This window comes from Lagopus muta, chromosome 1, assembly GCF_023343835.1.
Source record: "Lagopus muta isolate bLagMut1 chromosome 1, bLagMut1 primary, whole genome shotgun sequence".
NCBI lineage: Eukaryota > Metazoa > Chordata > Aves > Galliformes > Phasianidae > Lagopus > Lagopus muta.
This window is the reverse complement of record NC_064433.1, coordinates 190509261-190532458: the sequence shown is the minus strand read 5'-3', so window position 1 is coordinate 190532458 and position 23198 is coordinate 190509261. Positions and strand designations below refer to the sequence as shown.

General features: G+C 40.3%; 1 protein-coding gene across 1 annotated transcript in view; it reads right to left on the bottom strand.

The window, feature by feature from the left end:
- TENM4 (teneurin transmembrane protein 4) overlaps positions 1-23198 on the bottom strand; it is a 1593907-nt gene that overhangs the window by 173677 nt on the left and 1397032 nt on the right. Inside the window, exons 18-20 of the mRNA XM_048933792.1 lie at positions 11142-11312; positions 6192-6406; positions 145-355 (exon numbers count right to left, since the gene is read on the bottom strand). Coding sequence (XP_048789749.1) covers positions 145-355; positions 6192-6406; positions 11142-11312 — 597 coding nt within the window. The remainder of the gene's footprint in view (positions 1-144; positions 356-6191; positions 6407-11141; positions 11313-23198) is intronic.

Genomic DNA, 23198 nt, shown 5'->3' with positions numbered 1-23198 from the left:
CCTAACAGCACTCAGCCAGTTGCTGAATACATCCTGTACAAACATTCGGTCCAAAACCACACAAAGCTACCATGCAATTTGAGTATGTGCATTAACACCTGGCCCGAAGGCAGACGGTTTGGGAATAAAACAGGAAACGCTTACCAATGGCAGTGGTAAGGAAAGAAACCACCTCCGACTCCTTGCCATCATTGTAGAAGGCCAAATGCCATATGCCTGAATCCAAGTACTGGATAAACCCTGTCTCGTGGCTGGACAAGGGCACAAAGGTTCTGTGTTGCCGTTGAGGTCCTTCCAAGCCTCTTGCCTCCTGGCTCAGAAGGCGTCTTCCATCGAGGAGCTCGACAAAGTCAAACTGAAATACAAGAAAGAGAGATGTCTGTGTGCACTGCAGGCTTTCTCAAGCTGTTTCAGGAAAGAGACAGATATATTTTGCATTAAATATTAGAAATGTACATATTCAGACGTATCATAAGCAGTTTTTTCTCTGTTAGTGTCTATTCAAGCTGAGTAATGTTCCTAGATTACTTGGCAAACAAGTCTTTTGGAAATAGAAGCATAGAATCACAGAATCATGGAATCACCAAGACTGGAAAAGACCCCCAAGATCTCCCAATAAAACTGTCCATCTACCAGTATTTGCTCACTAAACCATGTCCATGTAAAACCATGGACCACTAAACCATGAAACCATGTATGTAATACATAAAGAGTGAGGACATGAATGTAATTTCCAGTAATTAGGCACAAGAAGAAACAATCTTTATTTAGAATGTGATTTGGGCACAATGACCCTAAGAACATGGGGGGTTGGAGATTCATGATTGAAGGTTGGGGATTCATCATCCTTGAGGTCCCTTCCAACCCTGGCCATTTGTGACATGCTCCATCTGTAGAGACACAGGGAGGGAAAGAACAGTAATGCACTGGCATAGGATGCCCAGGGAAGTAGTGAAGTCACCATCCCTGGAAGTGTTCAAGGATCATGCAGATGTGGCACTGAGGGATGTGGTCAGTGGGCATGGTGAGATGGGTGGGGCTGGACTTGATGATTTGAGAGGTCTTTTCCAACCTTAATGATTCTACAATTCTAAAACTGAGGTCTAGGGATGCAGCCAAACTGCACAGTATGAATGATGAGAAACTACTCAGAAGCTTATTTGTTATAAGGGCATGTAGGATGAGGGAAATGTAGGATGAGGGGAAATGCCTTTAAACTGGAAGAGGGTAGATTTTGACTAGATAGAGGAAGACATTCTTTATTGTGGGGGTGGTGAGACACTGGCACAGGTTGCCCAAAGAGGTTGTGGATGCCCCACTGTGGAGGGGTTCGAAGCCAGGTTGGATGAGGCTGCGAGCAACGTGGTCTACAGGGAGATGTCCCTGCATCTAGCAGGGGGTTGGAACTAGATGATCTTCAAGGTCCTTTCTCTATTCTATTTTTTTGTGCCTTGGTTAATAAGACAGAAATAAATTACCTAGCCCAAATGGATAGTTTGCTAGAACTGCTTTTGGTTATCGAGAGAAATATGAATGTAAGTCAGAGAAAGATTTTGTAAGTAAATTGTGGCATACATTTTGCAGAAGTATTTTTCTTAGTGAGCGATGCTTTTTTCCTTAAATCAATATCCAAGGTGGTTAAAAGATCATAAAAGATGAAAAACAGATGAAGTAATGTAAAAAAAAAAGTCCCATTTACTGGATAGCTTTCAGAAATTTTCCTCAAAAGAACTTTTTTTTTTTTTCCCCAAGGTAACTTCAGGTGAACAATCACTTCCATTTCGCTATTAGGATTATAACTACCTTTTGTTCCCCATTTAAGTAACACTGCACTGACTTTCTGCAATAACTGTATTTTGTCTGATGATATATGAATGGGACAAGTCGGGTACAATCCTAGCAGACATCACAGTTATTAGGTGAGCATTATCTAATCTGAGTCTTCTCTTGTGGTAGGTGAATAGAGCATTTTGTGAGCAGAACTCAGCAGTCAGGGCACAGCCTTTCCTGTTCCTCAGCCCTTTTGCCTTCACCTCTCTCAATTGCTCAATCAGATAAACATGTAGATTTTGGCAGGTGCAAGGAAAACAAAACCACCTGTTTTTAGACCAGTAAATATTGCTGTACTAAATGTCTGCACGCTTTGGCTGAACCCATCAACAACATTTAGACTCCTTATCCTTGTTGACTTTAAACATGTGGTATATTATTAGGTTGTCTGATATGGTCTTCAAATGCCACCAAGATAAGGACTTGTTGAGGTTTTCTCTCTTCTGCAGTTATCACTAAGTTGTTTCCATCACTTTTGTGAGGCAAAAACTATACATGACCTGTCTTGAAGATCAAAAGACAGAATTTGTCACGAGGGTATTTCTCATTTCTACATTTTAATTACTTATTTCCTTGAAATAAACAAGACCTCACTTTAATTTATGTTTTCTTTATTTCAGCAGGTGGATCATTCGGATTTGATGCTGCAGCACTTTTTGACAAAGCAAGTGAAGGGCATTTCTTTTGACTGTCCGTGAAGTTAGCTTTGTCAGAAACAAGAGTTGTTAGGCAGATAGATCAGATTTCTAAAAGCAGACTAAAGGAACAGGTAACTGCAGATATAGCAGGTAAAGTTCATCTCAAAGTGTTGGTATCTCCATGGTAGTTTGAATTAGTTTTCTAGAACTCATTCAGCAGTCAAAGAAATTCGAGACGCTTCTAGAGTGCAGTTTGCCTCATGCTGAAGTTGAAATCCAAGTAGCATCTAGTATATTGTGCCCCATGGCATTTATTTCTTGCTTGAGATGAAAACAACTTGCAGGCATCCAGCTGCAGTAAGTTGCTGTTGTTACAGCCCAACCTGGGTTATGCTTACCTGGGGCTCCCTGCCAAAAGTAAATTTAATTCTATTCATATTCGTAAGATGGTGCTTTGGATGTTGATGACTTTGCAAAGTTGCTACGTTACTGGCTGTAAATATCACAAGTGGATTATGCTTTATTATGTTTTAATAAATTCTGATATTTTTAATACACAGCTGGAGTTATTGAAAGCAAGAAAATTGGAGATAAAATGCCATTTTAATCAATTCAAATTGTATAAATCAAAAAATGTATCCCACAAACAATGATAGCCAATCCCTAAAATTTACTATTTAAAAATTGGCCTAGGTTGAAAAGAGTTTAAAAACCGATTTGATTTGGGAAAATTAATAGACCACAAGAAAACTGTTTAACTTTTATTACCATTTGTTGGGAAGAATTAGAAAAAATGCCTAAATTTTTGCCTTCTACAGGCTCTGTTTTTAAGACTACAAAAATCTGGAGCTTGCATTTTCTTCCAACTTGTAAGTGTCCGTGGTTGATGGCAACCACCAGGAGAGGATGGATGGTCAGAGACAGACAGTTTGCCAAAGAGAATCATACAAACACAGAATCATTTGAGTTGGAAGGCCATCTGATCCAGCTCCCCTGCACTGAACAGGATCCTTAAAGGCCATCTGGTCCAGCTCCCCTGCACTGAACAGGGACACCCACAGCTCCATCAGTGCTCAGAGCCCATCCAGCCTGAGCTTGGGTGTCCTCGGGGACGGGGCACCACCACCTCTCTGTGCAATCTGTGCCAGTGCCTCACCACCCTTACTGTAAAACACTTTTTCCTTATATGCAGCTTAAAAATCTGGAAAAGTTTCATGTTTTAACATGAAAAAAAGAAAAAAGACTTTAAATATTTTGCCAAATACAGGAATACGTGCAAAGGCACCAACTCAAAAACCCTAAAAAAAAAATGGATTATGTAGAGGTGCATGTTACAGAAGATGGAAGACGGATTATTTAAACAGCAGAAATATCTGCTTATCTAGTTTGGAAGAAAAGCTGCTTGCCAGTTCAAATTTTACTACTGCCAACCCTTTATTACATTCTTCCAAAGAGGAGATTATCAGTGCTTTAAGCACACATATTGCTGAAGTCCTGTTTATGAAATTCCTGATAAAATTTGGAAATCTAAAACTGACTGGTTAGTTTTATGGGGTGCAGCAGATACTCTGGATTATGCAAAAGAAAAGATGAGATTTGTGTAATACGTATTAACTATGAAAGACCAGTCTACAGTTTCAATACAGAAAACAAGTTAGCTGTTTTATAACTCCTAAGGCAAATAAGTTATGGTGAGATTAAATGCTAAGATTTAAACTTCATATAAAAATGTACAGAAGGAGAGCAACGTTTTAATCACAGCAGATTTTTTAAAATAATAAATTTAGGAAAAAGGGCCATTTCAAAACTAAATTAAATATTAACTACTGATATATCAATATTGTTTTAATATCTGCAGTTTCCTTAAGTTATTTCTTCAGGGTCTGGGGACCTGTTTCTAATACTGCAGCATGACTCTTATTGTTGGAATAAAAAAGTCTATTTGGTAACTTTTGATGATGTTTTGGTCCAGATGCCAATTATTATTAGTAGTGGTATTTGTATACTTGGCAGCACTTGATTTGTGCCTATTCAAAAGTAGCACTTACAAGATCTCTGTAGAAATGCACTGCCTCCCCCAGCATGTACTATGACCAACACGTGCTACATCCCACATTTTATGTCTCATTTTCAGCTGAGGATTCAACTGATACGCAGCTGCACTGTTTCAAATGGGAAAGGTCCCAACACTGACAAATCATTCTCAAGATCCCAACCAAAACGAGACTGCAGAACGCAATGCAGAGATGGTGCAGTTGGTGTGGGCTTCTTAATCACTTCAAATATGGTTGGGTGGAGAGTCCTGCTAAATTTAGGCAGTTTTGCTTTTAGTTCAGTACTCTTTAGTTGAGATTTAGGTGTTGCATTTCACAATTGCTATTTAAACAATTGAAACCATTCATGTAGCAAGTCCTGTTCGACAGTAGATATTAATAATCATTATAAACAAGGAAAATCAGAGCTAACACAGAGTTCCACTCTACAACTGCTATTGTTGTGACCATGACTTTTTAATTTAAATAATATTGAATATTTAACTTCTAAATGTCTGAACCTCTCCCTAAAGAGAGACTGATCAAAAATGGGCAATAACGGCACGGTTGTGTCACTGAATTTATGACCTGCTGATCCTATTGAAATATTTTAATTCTGCAGAAAGGCAGGCAGAGGAAGCATGGATTTATGACACCTTTTTGACATAAATAAGTTGCAGGTGTGTTAATAAGTAGAAAATACCGTATTACCCAGAATAGTTGCAGTAAAAATCTTTGTTTGCTCAAAAAGAAAGTAAAGGGTATTTCTATAAATCTTTAATAATGATGTTGGTTGCTGGACTTCCAGTTTAAAATGGATGGCAAGGGTAAGTTACAAAATTTCTATAAAGCTGGTAATACTTTGATAACCTGCTGATGCAAGTGGGAAAATGATTTTTTGCACTGCCTAATAGAGGCATGTCCTAATGCATTAATCAATCTGGTTAAGAACAGCTTAAAAGCTGAGATGGAAACCAGAGAAACTAATTGACAAAATCTTTATTTAAGGGGATGGTTCTTCAGAGCATTTTCTAGAAAGTGATTTCTTGACACATTTTCTGTCTCAGTGTGTTAAGGAAAGCTACTAAAAACACTAAAAATCCTACAGAATAGCATCTGTATCTTGATTCCTGCTTAAATACACCTGTGGCATCCTGCAAAAACTCGATTCTGTTTGGTTATACACCAGTTACTGTGCTCTGGCCAACCTCAGTATAATCTGACAGCCAGCACGCATAATGTGAAGAGCTGGCTCGAGGCATTTCAGCATGGACAAGGAAGGGAGATCTTACTCCCATGAGAGTGAGAGACTGGGGTTCTGCAGCTCTAATCATGAGAGGAGAGAGGCTGAAAGAGGGGCACGTGGCATGGAATATGGGGACAAAAGATGGTTCTTTCTCATGGATGAAGAGGGTAGCGACTCATGCTGCTAGGGCCCTCAGCAGGACCCTCAAGCAGCTGATACCCTCAGTTTTTTCCCCAAACTGGTGTTAACTGCTCTGGCACATCAGACTAATGTATGTAAATACCTTGCAAGTGTCATTTGATTATCTTTCTCTGGATATCTGACCAGATTTTTATATCATGCAAGCATGCAGCAAATCCTTGAGAGAAACAGCTGAAATAAAAAACACCATGAAAACATAAATTCTAAGACAAACGTTGCTTGATTGAAATGAGGTCCCATTACCTGTGTATGTGATGGTGGAAGGCCTTTTCTGCCATAGATGCCAACCAGAGCAGCCTTTCCTAAAGACACATTGAATTTCAGATGCACTGGGTGGTCGATGAACACCTGAGATCTCCAAAAGATACCAGGAGGGATCTTCTGTGTGGCTCGTCTGCCAACATCAATTTCTCCAGAGTCTATAAAACTGTCGTCTGGAAAGAAACTACTGGGCTTTCCTGCCAAAATACAGGAACAAAAATCTTGGATTAGCCTTAGATCCTAGAAGTAATCCAATCATACTGCTATCTCTGACATTGATCTTGAGAAACAGACTATTAGTGTCCTGAGGTCTTCGGAGTACTGTTTGTTGCCAATCCTTTTCATTATAAGAGGAGAACTGGCAGGGTTATTCTTGGCTTCAGTAACTGTTTTGTTTGAAAACATGAAAACGGGAAGAGTAAACTGGAGAAAAACGGCCTGTGGTTCAAATATTAACATCAGAGCTTGTTCTAATTACATTACGTAAAAATAAATCATTTTACATTATAACATAAATGAATGTAAGTTCACTGATGGAGAAATCATCATTACATTAGCAGAGAGAAGTGAAGAAATAGTGAAGTAGACACATGTCACAGAATAGAATGGCAATGTGGAGAAGAGCAATATGAATGATGTCTAAATGGGGAAAGAAAAATATTTCTTTATTAAATTCACGTTTGACACTGGTAACAATATTTTAAATTTGTTAAACTGTCCAAAAAAAAAAAAGGACTGAGAAAACAGATGAAGGAAATCATGCCCTGCACTAGAGTAATATCGACTATGAAACCTGAGAGGTTTTAGTTAGATTTCAATCTGCAAAGTGTGTTATGGTTATCCAACTTCCTTTAGCAGCTGAGCAAATGGAGGCAGCTGCTTCTAAAAGCACCCACCAAGTTAGAGAGCCTGGGATGGCAAGCAGCATGTGTTGTAAAGTGAGGGAGACAGCACGGAGCTCAGCATCCCTGGAAACAGCTGAGAAACTCCAGATTAGACACCTATGCACTCACAGTTCTCAAATTTGGTGGCTGCTTTGAAAATATTTCAGCTCAAAGAAAGCCCAAGGAATGGGGGCAATGTGCAAAATAAAATCCAGAGCACTGTCTGTTGGCTATTTTGTATACACAGTGGCCATATAGCTTCACAGAAACAAGATGAAGGCAATTGCTTAGCAAAAAACCTCTACATAAGGGCACTTAAAGAAAGATTTTGGCTTTGGTGAGGAGAGCACTGTCAGGGACTAATCATTAATTTTGTAAATCCAAATCAACTGGTTATCTCACTGTGCTGCCATTACAGCTCGCTACTCTGTGTTTCACAGATCAAGCAATTCCAACCAAACGAGAACAAAACTTTTCAGGATTGTATATTATTTTGTAGAAAAATCATTGAGAGAATTTGGGGGAAACAAAAAATATGAAATAAAAATATCTTCTTCTATCCATCATAAATTCAAATGAAATAGTCTTAGAACTTATTGCCACGTTGAAAACATAGAACAACCCCTCCTTGTATTGTTTCAAATCATAATAGTTCCTTTAAACATCAAACTTCTCTGTATACCATCCCACTATAAGCTCAATGGGAGAGACAGAGGCAAACTGCTAGCTGTCTCTAAAATCCACATCTAAATTATCCTTATATTGACAGTTAACAAAAGAAGCATCTGAAGACATCTCTTTGTAGAAAGGAGATATTTTGTTTTTTACCAGAACTTTTGGTCCAAATAAGTCTAATCCTTGGTTATTGCACTAAAGTCAGCAACTGCTTAAATATGTTGTTGGAGTGTGAACTGATGGCATTTTTCATTTCATGCTATCTCATGCATACAGTTTTCTGCACAGCAGCATACTCTACAAAGCAAAGGGTGTACGTTCTTTCACAGAAAAAAGCTACTGGTTATTTTATTAAATTCTCATTTATCGTTGTTCATCACATTCAAATAAAAACAAGGTGGGAATCTGTTGATTTTCTATCCTTTTCTAATCAAAGTGAATATTAACAATCAGAAGCAGCTTAGGTAGATGGCCATTCTCACAGACTCATTTGTGCTGGTAATGTACAACTGCACAATGAACATCAACCAGTTTGATTCTGAAGGGGATTACTTTATGAACTGGATTGCAATTATTTATTTGCTGTACTAAAAATTACTTCTACCCCAGTTAGGATTCAAGCAAATGGTTCCCATGTCTTCGTGCAAAGTTTCTCATTTCAGTTCTATTAAAAAGCAGCTAAAGACATCACATGTTGGTTTTCAAAATGGTAGATATTTTTTGCTGATTACCACTGACATGCTTTGTAGATTCATAGAAATTCAGGTGAAAATCTACAGTATTTGATGTGTGCTCTGACTGTTCATTAATAAAGATGGTGCACCAGAGTGAATCCAGACAGGTGAGAATTTAATGCATTAGATGTTGACGTGCCAGAGAGAGCCTGGAGGAAATTAGCACAGTGTGTATTCTGCAACACTTGCTTTCTGTACAAGCAAGAAAACTGCTTCTGTGATTGAAAGATAAATTCACGGAAATAATTGTTTGCACACACAATTGCAAAGCTTATGTCTCCTGTTGGAGGACAGCAGTATGTCTGAAGTGCGATGGGCACCACGCTGCCATGTCTTGCTCCACGGGTTCAGATTTCCCCACAACTCTCTTCACAAGGCTCAAGTCAACCCTTGTCTTGCCAGCCTCAGCCTACAGTGGGATTAGGCCCTACGGAATGGATTCTTCAACAAGAAAGTACAATAAGAAAGCAATTTCAGCTTCTAATCAGAAATTAAGTTTTAATCAGAGCATTTGACTGCTTAAAATTAACTTCAGGTCTGAATTCTTAATTGGGCTGTCAATTACTTTGCTCTTTCCATGCATTACCTTGAACTTTTTAGTTGCCGTAGCAACTACTCCTAATTTATTTGGTTATCAAAATGAGCCATTTCATTTCGGCCCCTGCTGAATCTGCTGGTATTTTTGATAGCGAGGTACCCTGACTCATCAAAACACTTAAGAACACACTTCATACTCCTCTGACTTCAATCACAGTTAATTACGCGCTTAAATGTAAGCATGTGATTAAGTGCTTTGCTAAACAGGGATGGGCTTAAACGCCCATAAAGGCTGTGCTGGAGCACCGCCATGGATGAGAATTGGCAAGACGTTGGTAATGATTCATTCAGATCAGCTGTAAGACTGACTGTTCCAAGCTATTTCAGTGTGATCAAGAGAACTTTCAAATACATTTTAATCCATTTTGTAAGTAAATTTCAATCACATACATTCTGAATTAGAATTGCAGCCAGGCTGCACTGCTAGTCCAGAATTAGTTGCGTAGTAACTTGATGGGGAAAGAGCTGTGTTGAGGCTGGATGTGATAAGTCCTGCAAAAAAAGAGATCTTGTCCTGATGTGTTTATTCAGTTAGGAGAGGACTCCCTCCTCTAAGCCAATGGCTTCCTAAACATCTGTATGAAGCACTGACTCTTCCAATGGAGGAGTCTTCCAATGACATTCATAGAGGGTTTTCCAGATTTCTCTTTTAGCAGGGGTATTTGGCAACACTCAAAAATTTGTTGACGTCACTAAGCATGGCTGAAAAAGAAATCAAGTGGAAGACTTTGATTAGGCCAGTAGTTTCTCATATTTCATTTTGGCTTTTAAAAGGAAATAAACACATCAAATTTCAGAAGTGAAACACATGGCAAGGAGAAAAAGGATCTGCCATGAAGTATTTTTGAATGCAACATATGATATCTGCAGATTGCTGTACTGTCTGGTAAGGTTGGCTGAGAATATCTTGCTGAGTTGATTTTTCCTTGTGGAACATTGTCGTCAGCCATCGGTTGTGAGCAAATACACTTGTAAGGAACACACATAATCACGGCCTTTATTTGGACTGATAAAGGCAGATAGCTTTTACAGAACAATTAAAAAAACCCAACACCCTATAATTAATTTGAATTAAATAGACAAACAGAGGCTCCCTGCCAAATTCCAGAGAACTCTGGAAACTTTTGAATTCATTGAGTTGCCGGAACAACTGAGTATGCTGGAGCATACTTCTTTCTCTTACCCACAAACCCTCACCTTCCAACTAAACACCAAGAATAGCCAATGACTGCAGTTTTGCTGGAATCTGTTGGACGTGCATGAAGAAGTTTGACACACAAAACAGCTTTCTGGAAATCTGAATCACAAAGCAGCTTTCTGAAACTCTGAACTCCTCATTTGTCCTATTAAGTCTTGGGAGGGATAAAAAACATGTCCTTTGCAGACCTTATGGGTACTTTCAGCTGCGCTCCCCCTATATAGACCATAGTAAGATCTAAGGCTGCTGGATAATGCACTGCTGAACTGATAAACCATTAGTTTCTTCTAGTTTCAGTTAAAATTGCAAGCTGACACCATGATGATGCTTTGAGGAGAACAGATCTTTTACCTGGACATCTTTGTAAAGAGGTGTCCAACCATGGAATATCAACACTCACTGTGCAATCTACCTGATTCCACTTATATTCTTTGGTTCTCAAAACATTTGGTACATAGTGGCAATGAGAAGGCAAAACCAAGTATTTTTGTTCATTAAATGCTCAAGGAATCTAATTTTCAAGTCTTTTTTCCCCTTGGAAATAGCCATTTGAGACAAGAGTTTTCACAATGGACTTCTGTACTCAGTGAGATAAGTACAGATAGTTCCACTTGAGAACACCTTGGAAGCGTGATGAGGATTGTACACACTTTTATCACATGAGTATCAGAAAGGCATGAAACTTAGAAACATACGGAAACAGGACGGACTACCAGCTCTAGACGTGAAAGACTGGAAAAAGCACCTGATAATGGCAGTATTGAAGGTAATGGAACATGAGATTGGATGGCTGGAGTTCAGAGGCAGACAGAGGACTGACAACATGGACACACACCAACCATACCTTCACTGGTTCCTTTGCCTTTCCTGTCAGGTAACTCTAACCCTGTGCCCCCCGAAGGATATAAGGAGACGTCCGTTGGCACTGGCCAACTGCTGGCTGTGTCTTCCGTGATTTCATACATCTGCCCTTCCATCGGCTGCAGGTGCCAGTTTAGGCCAAACAGGTGCATGGCTGTGGTGAGCAATGAGAAAAGTCATCTTTTTCTGTCTGTGAGAGTTGCAGAACTACAGGGGCACTTTCTAAACCTTCACTCCACCACCTTGTTAGTGGTCACTGTTTTAGGACAAAAACGGGATTCAGGGGGTTAGACAGCTCCTACAGATTCTGTCACACCAACTTCATGGGTCCTTCCTCCCACCTAAGCCATTTTCGGAGCAGCTCTACCATTCCAGCAGAACCACTCCCAGCCTTTGGCCTATGTGAGGGAATGATCAGGTGCCATGTTTCAGAAAACTCCCAAGGCTTGGTGATGATGCAGTACACACAAAGATACAAGGAGTATTACTTGTCATCATAACAGCAAATCCTAGGAAATGACTCATTAGTTTGCTTTGCTGCATTTGAGGCATATTATATATGTTCATTGCTTTTCTTGGACCCATCAATTGAACACATTCTTACAGATATCTCTGACAGTTTTTCCTGAAAAAGACCAACTGAAAACAAGCAATTTTAGACCAATCTTGCACACATTCTTTAGTGCTCAGTACTAGGAATGCAAGAGACTGTGATTGAGCACTCCTTAGCCCTTTAGCTGCTCCTATTCAGATCAAAGATACATCCTCAAGGTTTGAAAACAAGAAGCGCCGTTCAGATTTGTGTGATACCAAGACATTGCTCTCTGTAGGTTTCTGGGCCATGCAAAGTCATCCAGTGCACACACAAATCTGTTTCAAGGATTTACATAAAGACAAGTGAAGTTAAAGAACAAGACAAAATACTTCAAAAACAAACACATGTATGAGGAGTATGGAAAATCGTATGCCTACACAACTTATACTTGTCCCTTGAAAATATAAAGCAAAACAGTGTGGCTTCCCATATCAGTTCTTCCTTTCCCAGCATAAACATTTCATATTCAATCAGTATCCAGTTTAGCTTCAGGCTTTCTACAGCTAAATGATCTGATATTCTCTACACTTGGAATGACATTTCTTTTTTAAGGGAATGCCTTGATATTTTACACTATAATTTCTCCACGAAACTGTTCAATGGCACTAACATCATAGACATTTAACATAAACAAAAAGAGTCAAAAAACATAAAAAAAATAGAGTATTTCCATTGCATATCATTCTCATTTTATACATAAAGATACATCTGAGCTTGGCAAATGCTGCCAGGGACAAGTGGTTAGTTTATTTAAACCTGTGTATCAGGAACAGTCTTTTCAAGATGATTGAAAAGTAATCTGAGAAGTTCTCCAAAAACAACATGTTTAGGCAATTTAGCAAAATCAGTGACTTTTTCCACTTCAGTTTCAATTAGGTCATCTATCACTTACTAACACAAGTAAACTTGTCTTTGCACTAATACAGCATCACAAAAACAATGAGAGCAAAACTCTCATTTTACCATATAAACAGGGGCTGATTGTTAACAAAGTCTTGATCATTAAGAAAGAAAATACTCGCTTAAAACTCCCAGGCAGGAAGGAAAGTCTCTCAGGGACCTGGTCACAACTCAAACATTCTTGTATAAGCACACATACCAAGAAGGAATGCTATCAACTCAACTGGTAATCCAACTAGAACACTTCAGGCAGAGTGGCCAGTATTTGGATCTGAAGGGAGAATACTTGGCAGGGCCACTGTGCAAGGGAAGAGAGGAAATCAGACTGGGAGGAAGACATTTGCTTCAAGCATTTGGCATTGCTGTGTTTGCATTGAATCTCCGTGTTTATATGGCCTTCGTCCTCATCAGGGTGCCTGGAGAATTCCCAGCTATTAACCTCATAAAATAAAATCAGGTAGGAATCTGTTGTTTTTATTTCATGGAAAGAAAATTTAAGAGAAGTATGATGAATAATGGGGTTGACTCAATTCCCTTGTTCAGGCATTAGAATGAGGCTGTGTGTTACATCTGTGCTCCCAGGTTCATAAGCCCTAACAGAAATTTCATTCATGCCTCCTTCAGAGCTTTCTCTACAAGTTCAGTCCTAGATGCCACCCAAGGATGCTGTCCACACTGGACCTCTCCATGGACTGGATGTGTGACCCAGATGCTGTTCTGGAGTGAATGTGGTCCAAGCACACATGAGATCCCATATTTAACCACATGGACATTTGCAGTCAAAGCAGAATTAAACCTGGCCTGTTCACACCTCCAGACTCAGGCAGTGCTAGACAGCAAGCAGTCCAGATGCCTCTGCTTGCCTTATGTGCTTAATTCCAACTCCATCTACCAAATATCTGCATCCCACAAAGACTTGCACGAGCTTACACGAAACATCACTGGCTCAGTCATAAATTAAGCAACCAGTTTTTCACTAGACCATTTGAATTACTCTATCCTTTAGTTATCACAGGGTAAGTGCCCTCCTCTCCTGCAAGAAAATGAAGCCAGAGAAGTCAGCATTGTTTGGGGTGCAGTGGGAAATCTATGAGCATTTCTTCCAGACATGCAAAAAGCATTTAAATACACCTAAGAGGAAAGGACAAAATAAGGACAAAATTTTGCTTCAGACAAAGGACAGAGCTGGTAGTTTGGAAATGCAATGACTCTTCCCTAATTATCCATCTTCTTCAGTAAGTGAATCATGGTTCCTTGTCATCACTCCTTCCTAAATGTTTGCACAGCATCTTACAATGTCCCAGCCTAGAAAACATGACAAAGTTATACAAAACATAGGTGCTCTGTGTGTTACTACACACAAATAAAACCATCTATGTTATCCTACAGGAACGTGTTAATAGGACAACTTTTGTCTTTGGTTAATAGATTTTGTCTGAAGCAAAAAGCTTCTTGCGAACATTGATCCCAAGTCTGCATCTAGTGCCCTGTTGAGGATTTCTAATTCAATGCTGCCAAGTACAATATAGAAACCTATAAATATTCACACCCATAAGACAGACATCATGCAATTTCTGCTGCAGGTAAGTAATAACAACAAAAGCCTTTCTGAAACCAAAACAAAAGTGTCATCTGCTTTGGAAACACACTATGTATGCTACTAGGAAATCAGCTGGCTAAGTGCGTATCATTGCTTTCTTTCAAATACCAGCAATATTTGTTTGCAAGCTGATGGAAAATTCAGTCTTCTTGTTCCCTCAGGGTGCCATACTCATGCTAAAATGTCTAGCAGTACCAGCAGTGGATGATTTGGGTCTAACACTCAGTGGGACATGTAAAACTGTTGTGCACACAGTTGTTTAAAGGTTCGAGGAGAGCACAAATCAACCTTGTTCTGTGCTAAATTGATGCAAAGTTCTTTTGTATGGAAAAAAAAAAACAACACAAGAAAGATCGTAATCAGGGAAAAACCCTGGAACCATGGAGGAGAAACACAACTTTGAAGTGTTAATGTTTCTAAAAGCAAAGTAAAGCTGTAAAAATAGTTTCAGATTCCTGATATTCTCAGTCTCCAGGTCAATTGAACCCACTGCTGACATTTTCTCTTTGGCTTTTTTTTCCCTTTGCTCAGTTAGACAGAAGATGTGGCTCCCAAAGAGCAAGTGCCTTCCTAAAAGCCCCCATGTCCCTCTCCCCAACGTGATGCTCTGCTGATAAGCAGATATCGAAGGCTCCCCATGTATAAAAAGAGCACACTGCAATTAACAATCATTAAAGTGTACCCTTTTGTAAAATACCATGTAGCTTTCACTGCCTGGGAAGCCTCACGACATGCTCTTTGCAGAAACCTAGGTTACATTTCCCATGGTTAATAAAACTCTTTTGTCTGCTTTCCCTTGAAATGGAAACAATACTTAGGAGAAACCCTACATGTGTGCTCCCTGGGCCGTTTCAGCACCAGCAACTTGTGGTAAAGTCATCTGGGACATCTGGCCCATTATGCTCGTGCTTTGACATCACATCTTTGACTTGCACATTTTAAACAATACTGAAGCGCTAGCAAAAAGGGCCCTGAAATTTGCTGATCAGGTAACAGCATGTTCTGTGGCAGAATAAACAACCTTATCCTCCGTCCTGAGGCATCTCTGGCTGCCTTCTTGGGGGTGGGGGGGAGAGGAGGAAGAAGGAATGCAAACCCCACAGTGCTTTCAGGGTGTGACTACCCTGCCGAGTTCAGCATTTCAGTGTGTTGCAGCAATTCATTTGCTGCACTCAGATTCACTTGAGCAAAGCAGATTTACAAACAGCTTTAGCATCAGCGGAGCTATTTAACCACCCAAATAAATCAAAGTTCATATTGGTTTCACCAGGTATTCAGGATCATGATTCTTTAGGTTTTAAAACATTCTTTCTGCACTGCATTATTCCTATTCCACAGCTCTTTATGGAGACCATAAGCTGATGATGTTAAGCCAAATAAAGAGGAACATCCTTTTGAAACTTGCCTTCAAGAAACCCAGGCTTTTGGATATCTCACTGTTACTGCCACTTGCTTATGACACAGCAGAACACTGAGGTCAAAACATCTTACTCAGCGGAGTGGAGAACAAAGAAACTGGAATAGCATTTAGGATGAAAAAGGACAAACAAAGATAATAATTCACATGGTCAACAAAATGGACATCTCTTGGGACAGGTTGATGGAGCGAAGGAGCAAGCAGAGAGAGGCGGATGATTGTGATAGATCACAGGGGGAAGAAAAGACAAGACATGCTTACTGAAGCATATGAGACCCCCAGAAACCACACCAGTCAGCAAAAAATTGAAAAACACGCTGCTGGCCCTTTATTAGCTTGTTGCTTTGCTCAAAGCAGCAAGCTAAGTGTAATAAATAACCGAACCAATCAATTATGATGTTTGAAATTAAGGCTGCGGCTGAAGCCACCAGCTGCTTCTATAGTGTTGTTACACGCATTCTCACAGCGGCTCTGCTGCTGCCTTCCCTGCTGCCCCCTCAGAGCTCTCTGCTGAAGGTGCTGATGCTGGCTGATTCCTCACCTGGGTGAAGCTCCTAGAGAAGCTAATCAATGGAAAAACAGGTTTCTCAGAATGGAGAACACACCAAGCAGTGAGTCAGCAGCAGCACAAGCATGGTGCACAGCCTGGATGGACAGTGAGCCCACAGAGCATCCAGGCAAGATGGAAAGACTTTCAGGCTTGCAATTTGTAAAGTTTATCAACTCTCTTAGCACTGAGAGTGCTCCATTTTTTGAAGTGGTAGGTCTCGAAGGATGGACGTTTATTTTGCATAAAGAAGCCAAGGGAGCACATAAAATGGGAAAAGGCAGTGTAAGAGGGATGAGCTTAGTGAAAGAGAATAAAAATGGGAAAGAAGGAGGAAGGAGGAGAGAAAAATGCAGAAGGAGAGAAACCAAGAAAAGGGAAGGTTAGGAGAGAGCAAAGGAAAGATGGGAAGGGAACAGCAAAAGCAGCCGGAGCTCAGTCAGTGGTTGAGAAGACTTTGTAAGTGGGTTGTTTCTTTACTCTCCTGTCTTTCTGTGGAATCAAGCATAAGATATGTGGTGGTTACACGATCCTCTTTAACCTTCAGGCTTGACAATCAGCCTTATAATAACACACTTTCTACAATGAGACCTGAGTTTTGTTTTTTATCCTAATTGGAAAAAAAAAAAAAAAAGCTAACCCGAATTCCACCACTGAATTACTCAGGGCTAATTTTGACTCAAGTAAATGTATTGCTTTCACTCCTGTCTCTGGAATAAACTTGACTGTAATTATCTGAATAACTGTGTCTCTCTACACTGAAATTATATGATTTCTGTAGAAGTGGGAGAATTGGCTGTTGCAGAATTAATCATGCTTTTGTGACATTCAGTGTTATGAAAAGGAGCCTTTCAGCATGAAATAATCACTGGTTTGTCAATCTTCAATAAATCATGGAAGAAGCACGCACGGTTAAGGAGAACAGAGAAGTAAACCAGAGGAGAAAGAACTCTCATGGTTTGCAGGAGTAAATCCTGGACCCTAAAGACCCACAACTTCAGGGTCTTCTGCTGCACCTTAAGGTGAAACTTAAGGTCAGTCCCAGTGCTGTTACCTGTGAGCAGAGACCAACCCCCACCTCGCCACAGCCTCCTCTCAGGCAGTTGTAGACAGCAATAAGGTCTCCCCTGAGCCTCCTCTTCTCCAGACTGAACCATGCCAGCTCCCCCAACTGCTCCCCATAAGAACTGAAGACATCTGAAATTGTTTCCTATGGATAAAAGCCTTCCTTCCATGGCTTAAAGCACTTACTTGGGGAATGGAAAGCCCGACTTCAGAAATCACGCTCTGCCCAAATGGATGTGAACTTGCACACCAGGACAAGTCTGCAGCCGTATGGGAACAGAGAATCCAGCTGAATTGCTGGGCAGTCAGAAATGCAAAATTAATAGGCCTAAAAGAAACAGAGCCCAAAGGACAGATTGAATACATGTTGTTTAAGTGAAAAATCTCAGCTTGCGGCTGGGAGGTCCCACAGCTTCCCTTCCTGGCCTGTAGGTTTATTTGTCACAGGACAATCATTTAGAAAAATAAAACAAAAAGACACAAAGAGGGACATTTAGGGTAATGCCCTTTATTGTAAGCTCCCCAGCTGGTCCCCTTTCTGATTGCTCAGTGATCCAGCTTCAAGGGGAAAAAAGGGTTTATATGCCTTCTTCGTAGGTAAAGGCACTGCTAGGCAAGTCTGCAAATTCTTCATGCTGAGCAATAGAGTGTCCTTATCTGCCTGTCCCAGGGTGGAGGGTAAGGATGAAGGATTCAGACACTAAAAGAGATAACTCTAACTTTGTGGCTTTTTTTTTCTTTTTGCACCCTGAATGTCTTCAAGTAAGAGGCAGGTGCTTTTACAGCCATCTCCTTGTAGACACACGCTATGGGGTATTTCCACTAATCATCCCAGTACTGCTTGGCCATTCCTCTGCACTCAAAGAGATCTCAAGCAGTGCAAGCCCCAGAAGCAGTTTTTTCAGAGCTAACCTGGGTTTCCTCCTTCCCCAGGCAGAGCACAAAGAAGGAATTCAAATGATCCAGAGCTTCCTACCTCTTAAAATGTTGCCACCAGAGTGGGAAGTGCTTCTCGGGAAAGCAAAGCATTGTGTTAATTGTCTTCAACCCTGGCTGCAAATGCACGCGCTTGCTTTGAGTTGACACACACCAGTGATTCTCTGACCCCTCCTCGCTGCAGAGCCGTATCAAAGATTTCCAAGACAGAAGCAGATGGTCTACCAAATAGTATTAGATCCTTCTTAGGAGAACACTTTATATTTTAATTTAGCTCTCAACTGCTCTTAATAGGGAAGGAAAAAAAGCTTCCAGCTGAAGCATCACATTTCTTTGAAACCTTCAAGGAATTGACTGGAAAGACGTGTTATAAAACGAAGCAGTTAAACTCAATGTTTGTTCAATGCAAAGAGTCAGCACTTCCTATTCAATGTCTCCCTAATTACCCCTGGGGATCAAAGACTTTCGAGCGATTGCTTGTCCATTCAAACCACTAATAGATGATCACTGGCCTCTCCAGTGCTATGGGAGATTTCCGGACGTTTCTCGTTTTCTACAGGGAAGAAAACTGTCATTTAAAATGCTTAGCATACTTCTGTGGGTATTTTTGGGATGATTTTTTAAAGTGTCAACCTGTGGGGGAAAAAAAAATTGACATAAAGGTGTTGTGGCTTAACCAAGGAGCTGTCTGCTTAAATACAATCTGCAATTTCCTTCACCATTGTGAAAGCAGAATAGGAAGTTGAAAGATGGATCTCAGCAACATTTCGCTGCTGCTAGGCAGCTTACAGAACTAAAGCAGCTTATTTCAGCCCCCACAGCTCTAGTAAATTTGGTGTTACACATGCTCAGCCCTTTCTCTGTAAAATAATATTTTCCCTTCTAGATACCCTTTCTGGCAGAGACCATATTACTATAAATATGACCGAGATATTTCTTCACTATCAAAGTCAATTATAAGATGGTCCCACTGTACCTCTAAATGGAGTTTTAATTTGTGCATATAATATTAGAAAATAATAGTTTTCCCATTGGGGTACTCACTTCAATTAGAGAAATGAGGACAGGCAGCCCTACCAGAGGGCCTGCTACCTTGCTCTGCAATTACTAAAATTCTGGGCTAGTCTGTTGTGGACAGTATAATTTTACAAACAACATTTCATTACACACCTATGAGCCGTGAGACACTAATTAAAAAGGGTATAATTTACATAGGTAAATCAGCAACCTCTTGCATGCTTCTTTTTTCTTATTATGTCTACCAGATACCGTGAGAAAACCTGCTTTCCCACATTGATAGAAAAGGTTGCTTAAAGTCTGAAAGATAGTATGTTGTCCCAAAGTCTCAAAAGCTCCCTGTTTTCTCTGCCTCAGCATAACAGAGATAGGATCAGAGTTTAGATATAGTATCTGGATCTGATGGTGGTGAAGCCTTGGCACTGCTGCCCAGAGAGCTGTGGCTGCCCCATCTCTGCAGGTGCCCAAGGCCAGGCTGGATGGGGCCCTGGACAGCCTGAGCTGATGGGGGGCAACCAGCCCATGGCAGGGGTTGGAAGTGGATGGGCTTTAAGGTCCTCTCCAACCCAACACTTCTGTGATTCTATGATTCTATGATTTTATGATTCTGTGATCTCTGTGATCTCTGTTTACGTGCTGAGATCAATGTACTCATGTAGAATTTGATCAGAGAATCATTAGGGTTCAGAAAGACCTCTAAGATCATCTAGTCCAAATGAGGAGTGATGGTTTGTCTGCTTGCCCACCCTTCTGAAAACACACCATTTTATCATAAGGATGAATTGGAGAGTGCTGCTTATGGTTTAATCCTAAAATCAGCTGAAAACTGCAGGTGTGTTTCTCATCATTGTGCAGGCTGAAATAACACTAGAGCCTCACCTGGGTTGTGCTAGTTGCTGTAATAGAAATGAACAAAAATGACAATCTCAGAATCCCTCGACACCAAAAGCACAGGTTTAACATAAGCTGTACTTAGCTTGAGTGAATCTAGTGACTTCAAGAGCATGATGGAGATGCTTTAAATTAAGCACAAAATTATGCATTTGGCAGATCGGGACAGAATGCTCACAAGCACCATCAAAACTGAGCCCTAAAGCAGAATCCCATCAACTCGGTGACTCTGGGGAGAGATTCCCAACAGATTCATCTGTACAAGTATACAGGAGCATCTCACTGCTTAACTGCTCCGGATATGACAAGTATATGAGTCCATTTAAAGCAGACCAAGAATATTTTATTTTCATATTTTCTTTACATGAATTTGAAAATCAAGCATGTTGCCCCATCAGTTCATAAGGAGAGGGAAAAATTTGTTTTTTTTTTTTTCTCCTTTATTTTTCTTTTATTTGCTTGTACATCAGCTCAGCAAATGGGTACAAACGTACAGTCTGACAGTGCCACAGCATGACACAGTGAATGACACTAATGACACTAATTAATGACACTAGGAATTTTTATCTGTCCAGGCACCATGGGTTAAACCCAGCACAGTACTTTCTGGTACCATAAATCCCAGCGAATGGCTCAGATCTGAAAGATCTCTCAGTAACAACACAACCTGATGATTTGTTCCCTTGGACTTAGAACTGGTTCCAGCACATAGATTAAGGCAAGTGCTTGCAAGTGCAACCCACAGCGTGCTCTTAAAAGGCCCACAGCCATCTTTACATTTAATTACACCTCGAAAAAGCATTTGCTAAGGAAACTCCAAGTTCGCCGAGTCAAGCACTCAAAAGTGAGCAAAGAACAGAATTAAGATTTTAGATCAGCCCCTGTATGCATATGTACTCTGTAATAGCCTTTAATTCCCCCATCACAGGCTATTTTTTTTCCACTGGTCCAGTGCTGAGCAGAACAATTGCAAAGAGATTGCCACTCAACCCTGGCAATTCCAGCATTGTTGCACGTTCAATTGCTTTCTAGGGATGCCATATGTACAGCCTGGTTGGTAGCAACAGGAGGGGGTTGGAAAGGGAAGGAACACACTCAGCGCAGACAGTTTTGCTATAGTATTCTAAATAGGTCCCTACTGAGCATGTCTGAACTCAGATTTTTGTGTTTTAAGGCAGCCAGCTTCATACGGATAAGAGATATGACAAAGCACACACTATTGCTTGTTGTATCTAATAGAAAAAGATGTCACCATTCCCTGGTACCCGCAATAGCGATATAAAATAGCAGCAGATCCAAAGGCAAGATTTTGCAAAAGAGATTCAGCACCCATCTTGCATGAACCTGTTTATGATACATTCACCTATAATCACTCAGGCCATACTAATTTTGTCTCATCATGGGTTAGAGGCACAGCATTCTGCTTTGATCTCTCTTCCCCAAAGACTACATCAATACTAGCAAATTAAACAATATGAAGACGTGTTACTGAGGACTGAAACTCAACAGACCACAGCTCAGACTTGGTCCTTGCTAGCTGGGATTCCTATGCACAGGAACTCAACGGTTGTCCGACCAGGCCAAAATCATGGTAGAGTCCCTTCTACCAGAGATCATTCTCTACAGATGGTTTGAGTACAAGAGGTGTCCAAGTTGGACCAATTGGATGCCCAGAAACATTTCTTTCACAACCTGGAGTAGCCCATGCCTCAGCAGGGCTGAAGAGGTATACTAATATGAAGAAACTGTTAATGACCACTGGGATTAATACCATTTGCAGTATCACTGTATTTTGACTGTGAGGGTTTCTTCCACCAAGGGCCCAAGGAAGACCATTTGATGCTTGATTTCATTATAATTTCTACCATTACTAAAAGAGATTCTGCTCCACTGATTGCCAAATTAGAGCTTCTTTTTAAACACTTAGTGTAAGCATAGCCATCATCATACTAACTGCCTGGTTCTGCTTTGCTTTCTAAAGAGTCTCTTTACATAATGAAGTGATGCTTACAGTTGTACCAAGCAAGCAAGGTGTGATGCTGCTGCTGCGCTTCGTGCTATCGTATTTGAAAACAGTTAACATATGCTGTTCTCATCATCTTCCCAGGCACAAGCCTCTGCCTGCAATAAGGACACGCTTGGCACTGAAGGTATGATAAAATCAAATGAAGAGGTAGGCAGGAAAGGACGGGGATGGTGAGAGAGTTTATTAGATTTTCATTTAAACAGAGCGATTCAACAACCTCTACCTACCTATTTATTGAGCATCAGATTCTGAAATCTCAAAGTAAACTGCATAAGTGGTCCTTTTGGAGCTTTAAAGCTTCAGCATAAGCAGTGGTGTTGAAATCTTGTCACAGAGGGAAAGAGTGGGTTGGACATTTCTATTTTTCACAGGTCATCTAACACGTTACCTACACTGTGTACTTAACAGCACCACTTCACTTAATGGTGTAAAGATGTGTACCTAACACATACCTCACCTTCAACTACAGGCAAAAACAAACCTTAGAGAATGCATCACTGCACTTATCCAATAGAAAGGTATGACCTGGCTGCAAATGAGGCTTTGAAGATGTCTTCTAATTTATGCTAGAAAAGGAACAGGAGATAAACCCTAAGCTATAACTACGGAATGTTTTTCACTGCCACTGACATCTCTGAGCTTACTCTTATGACTGCTTTCCCACACAAATGTGTGGTATTTAAAGACACGGAAAAAAGCACATTGTTGGAACCATTTCTTTCTTTCTCCCTCCCCTTAACTGCAATTAAATTATGTTATTTCACACTAATTAGTATGAAATAAAAACAAAGACTGCAGAAGAACTCACGTAGATATTTAGATCTGTAGGATTGATCTCTTTTCAGTGTCTGTGAGCAAAGGTCAATCTAAGCCATGAAATGGAGATTATAGCAGCACATCTGTGCCACTGCCATAAAGGCAAGGTCAGCACTTTTGGTTCAGCATGCTGTTATTTTCTTTTCTGGGGGCTTATAGCAACTATAAAAACTCACTAAAAGCAACCGATAAAAGCTTATAAAAGCTTAGAGGACACATCTTTCCATTTA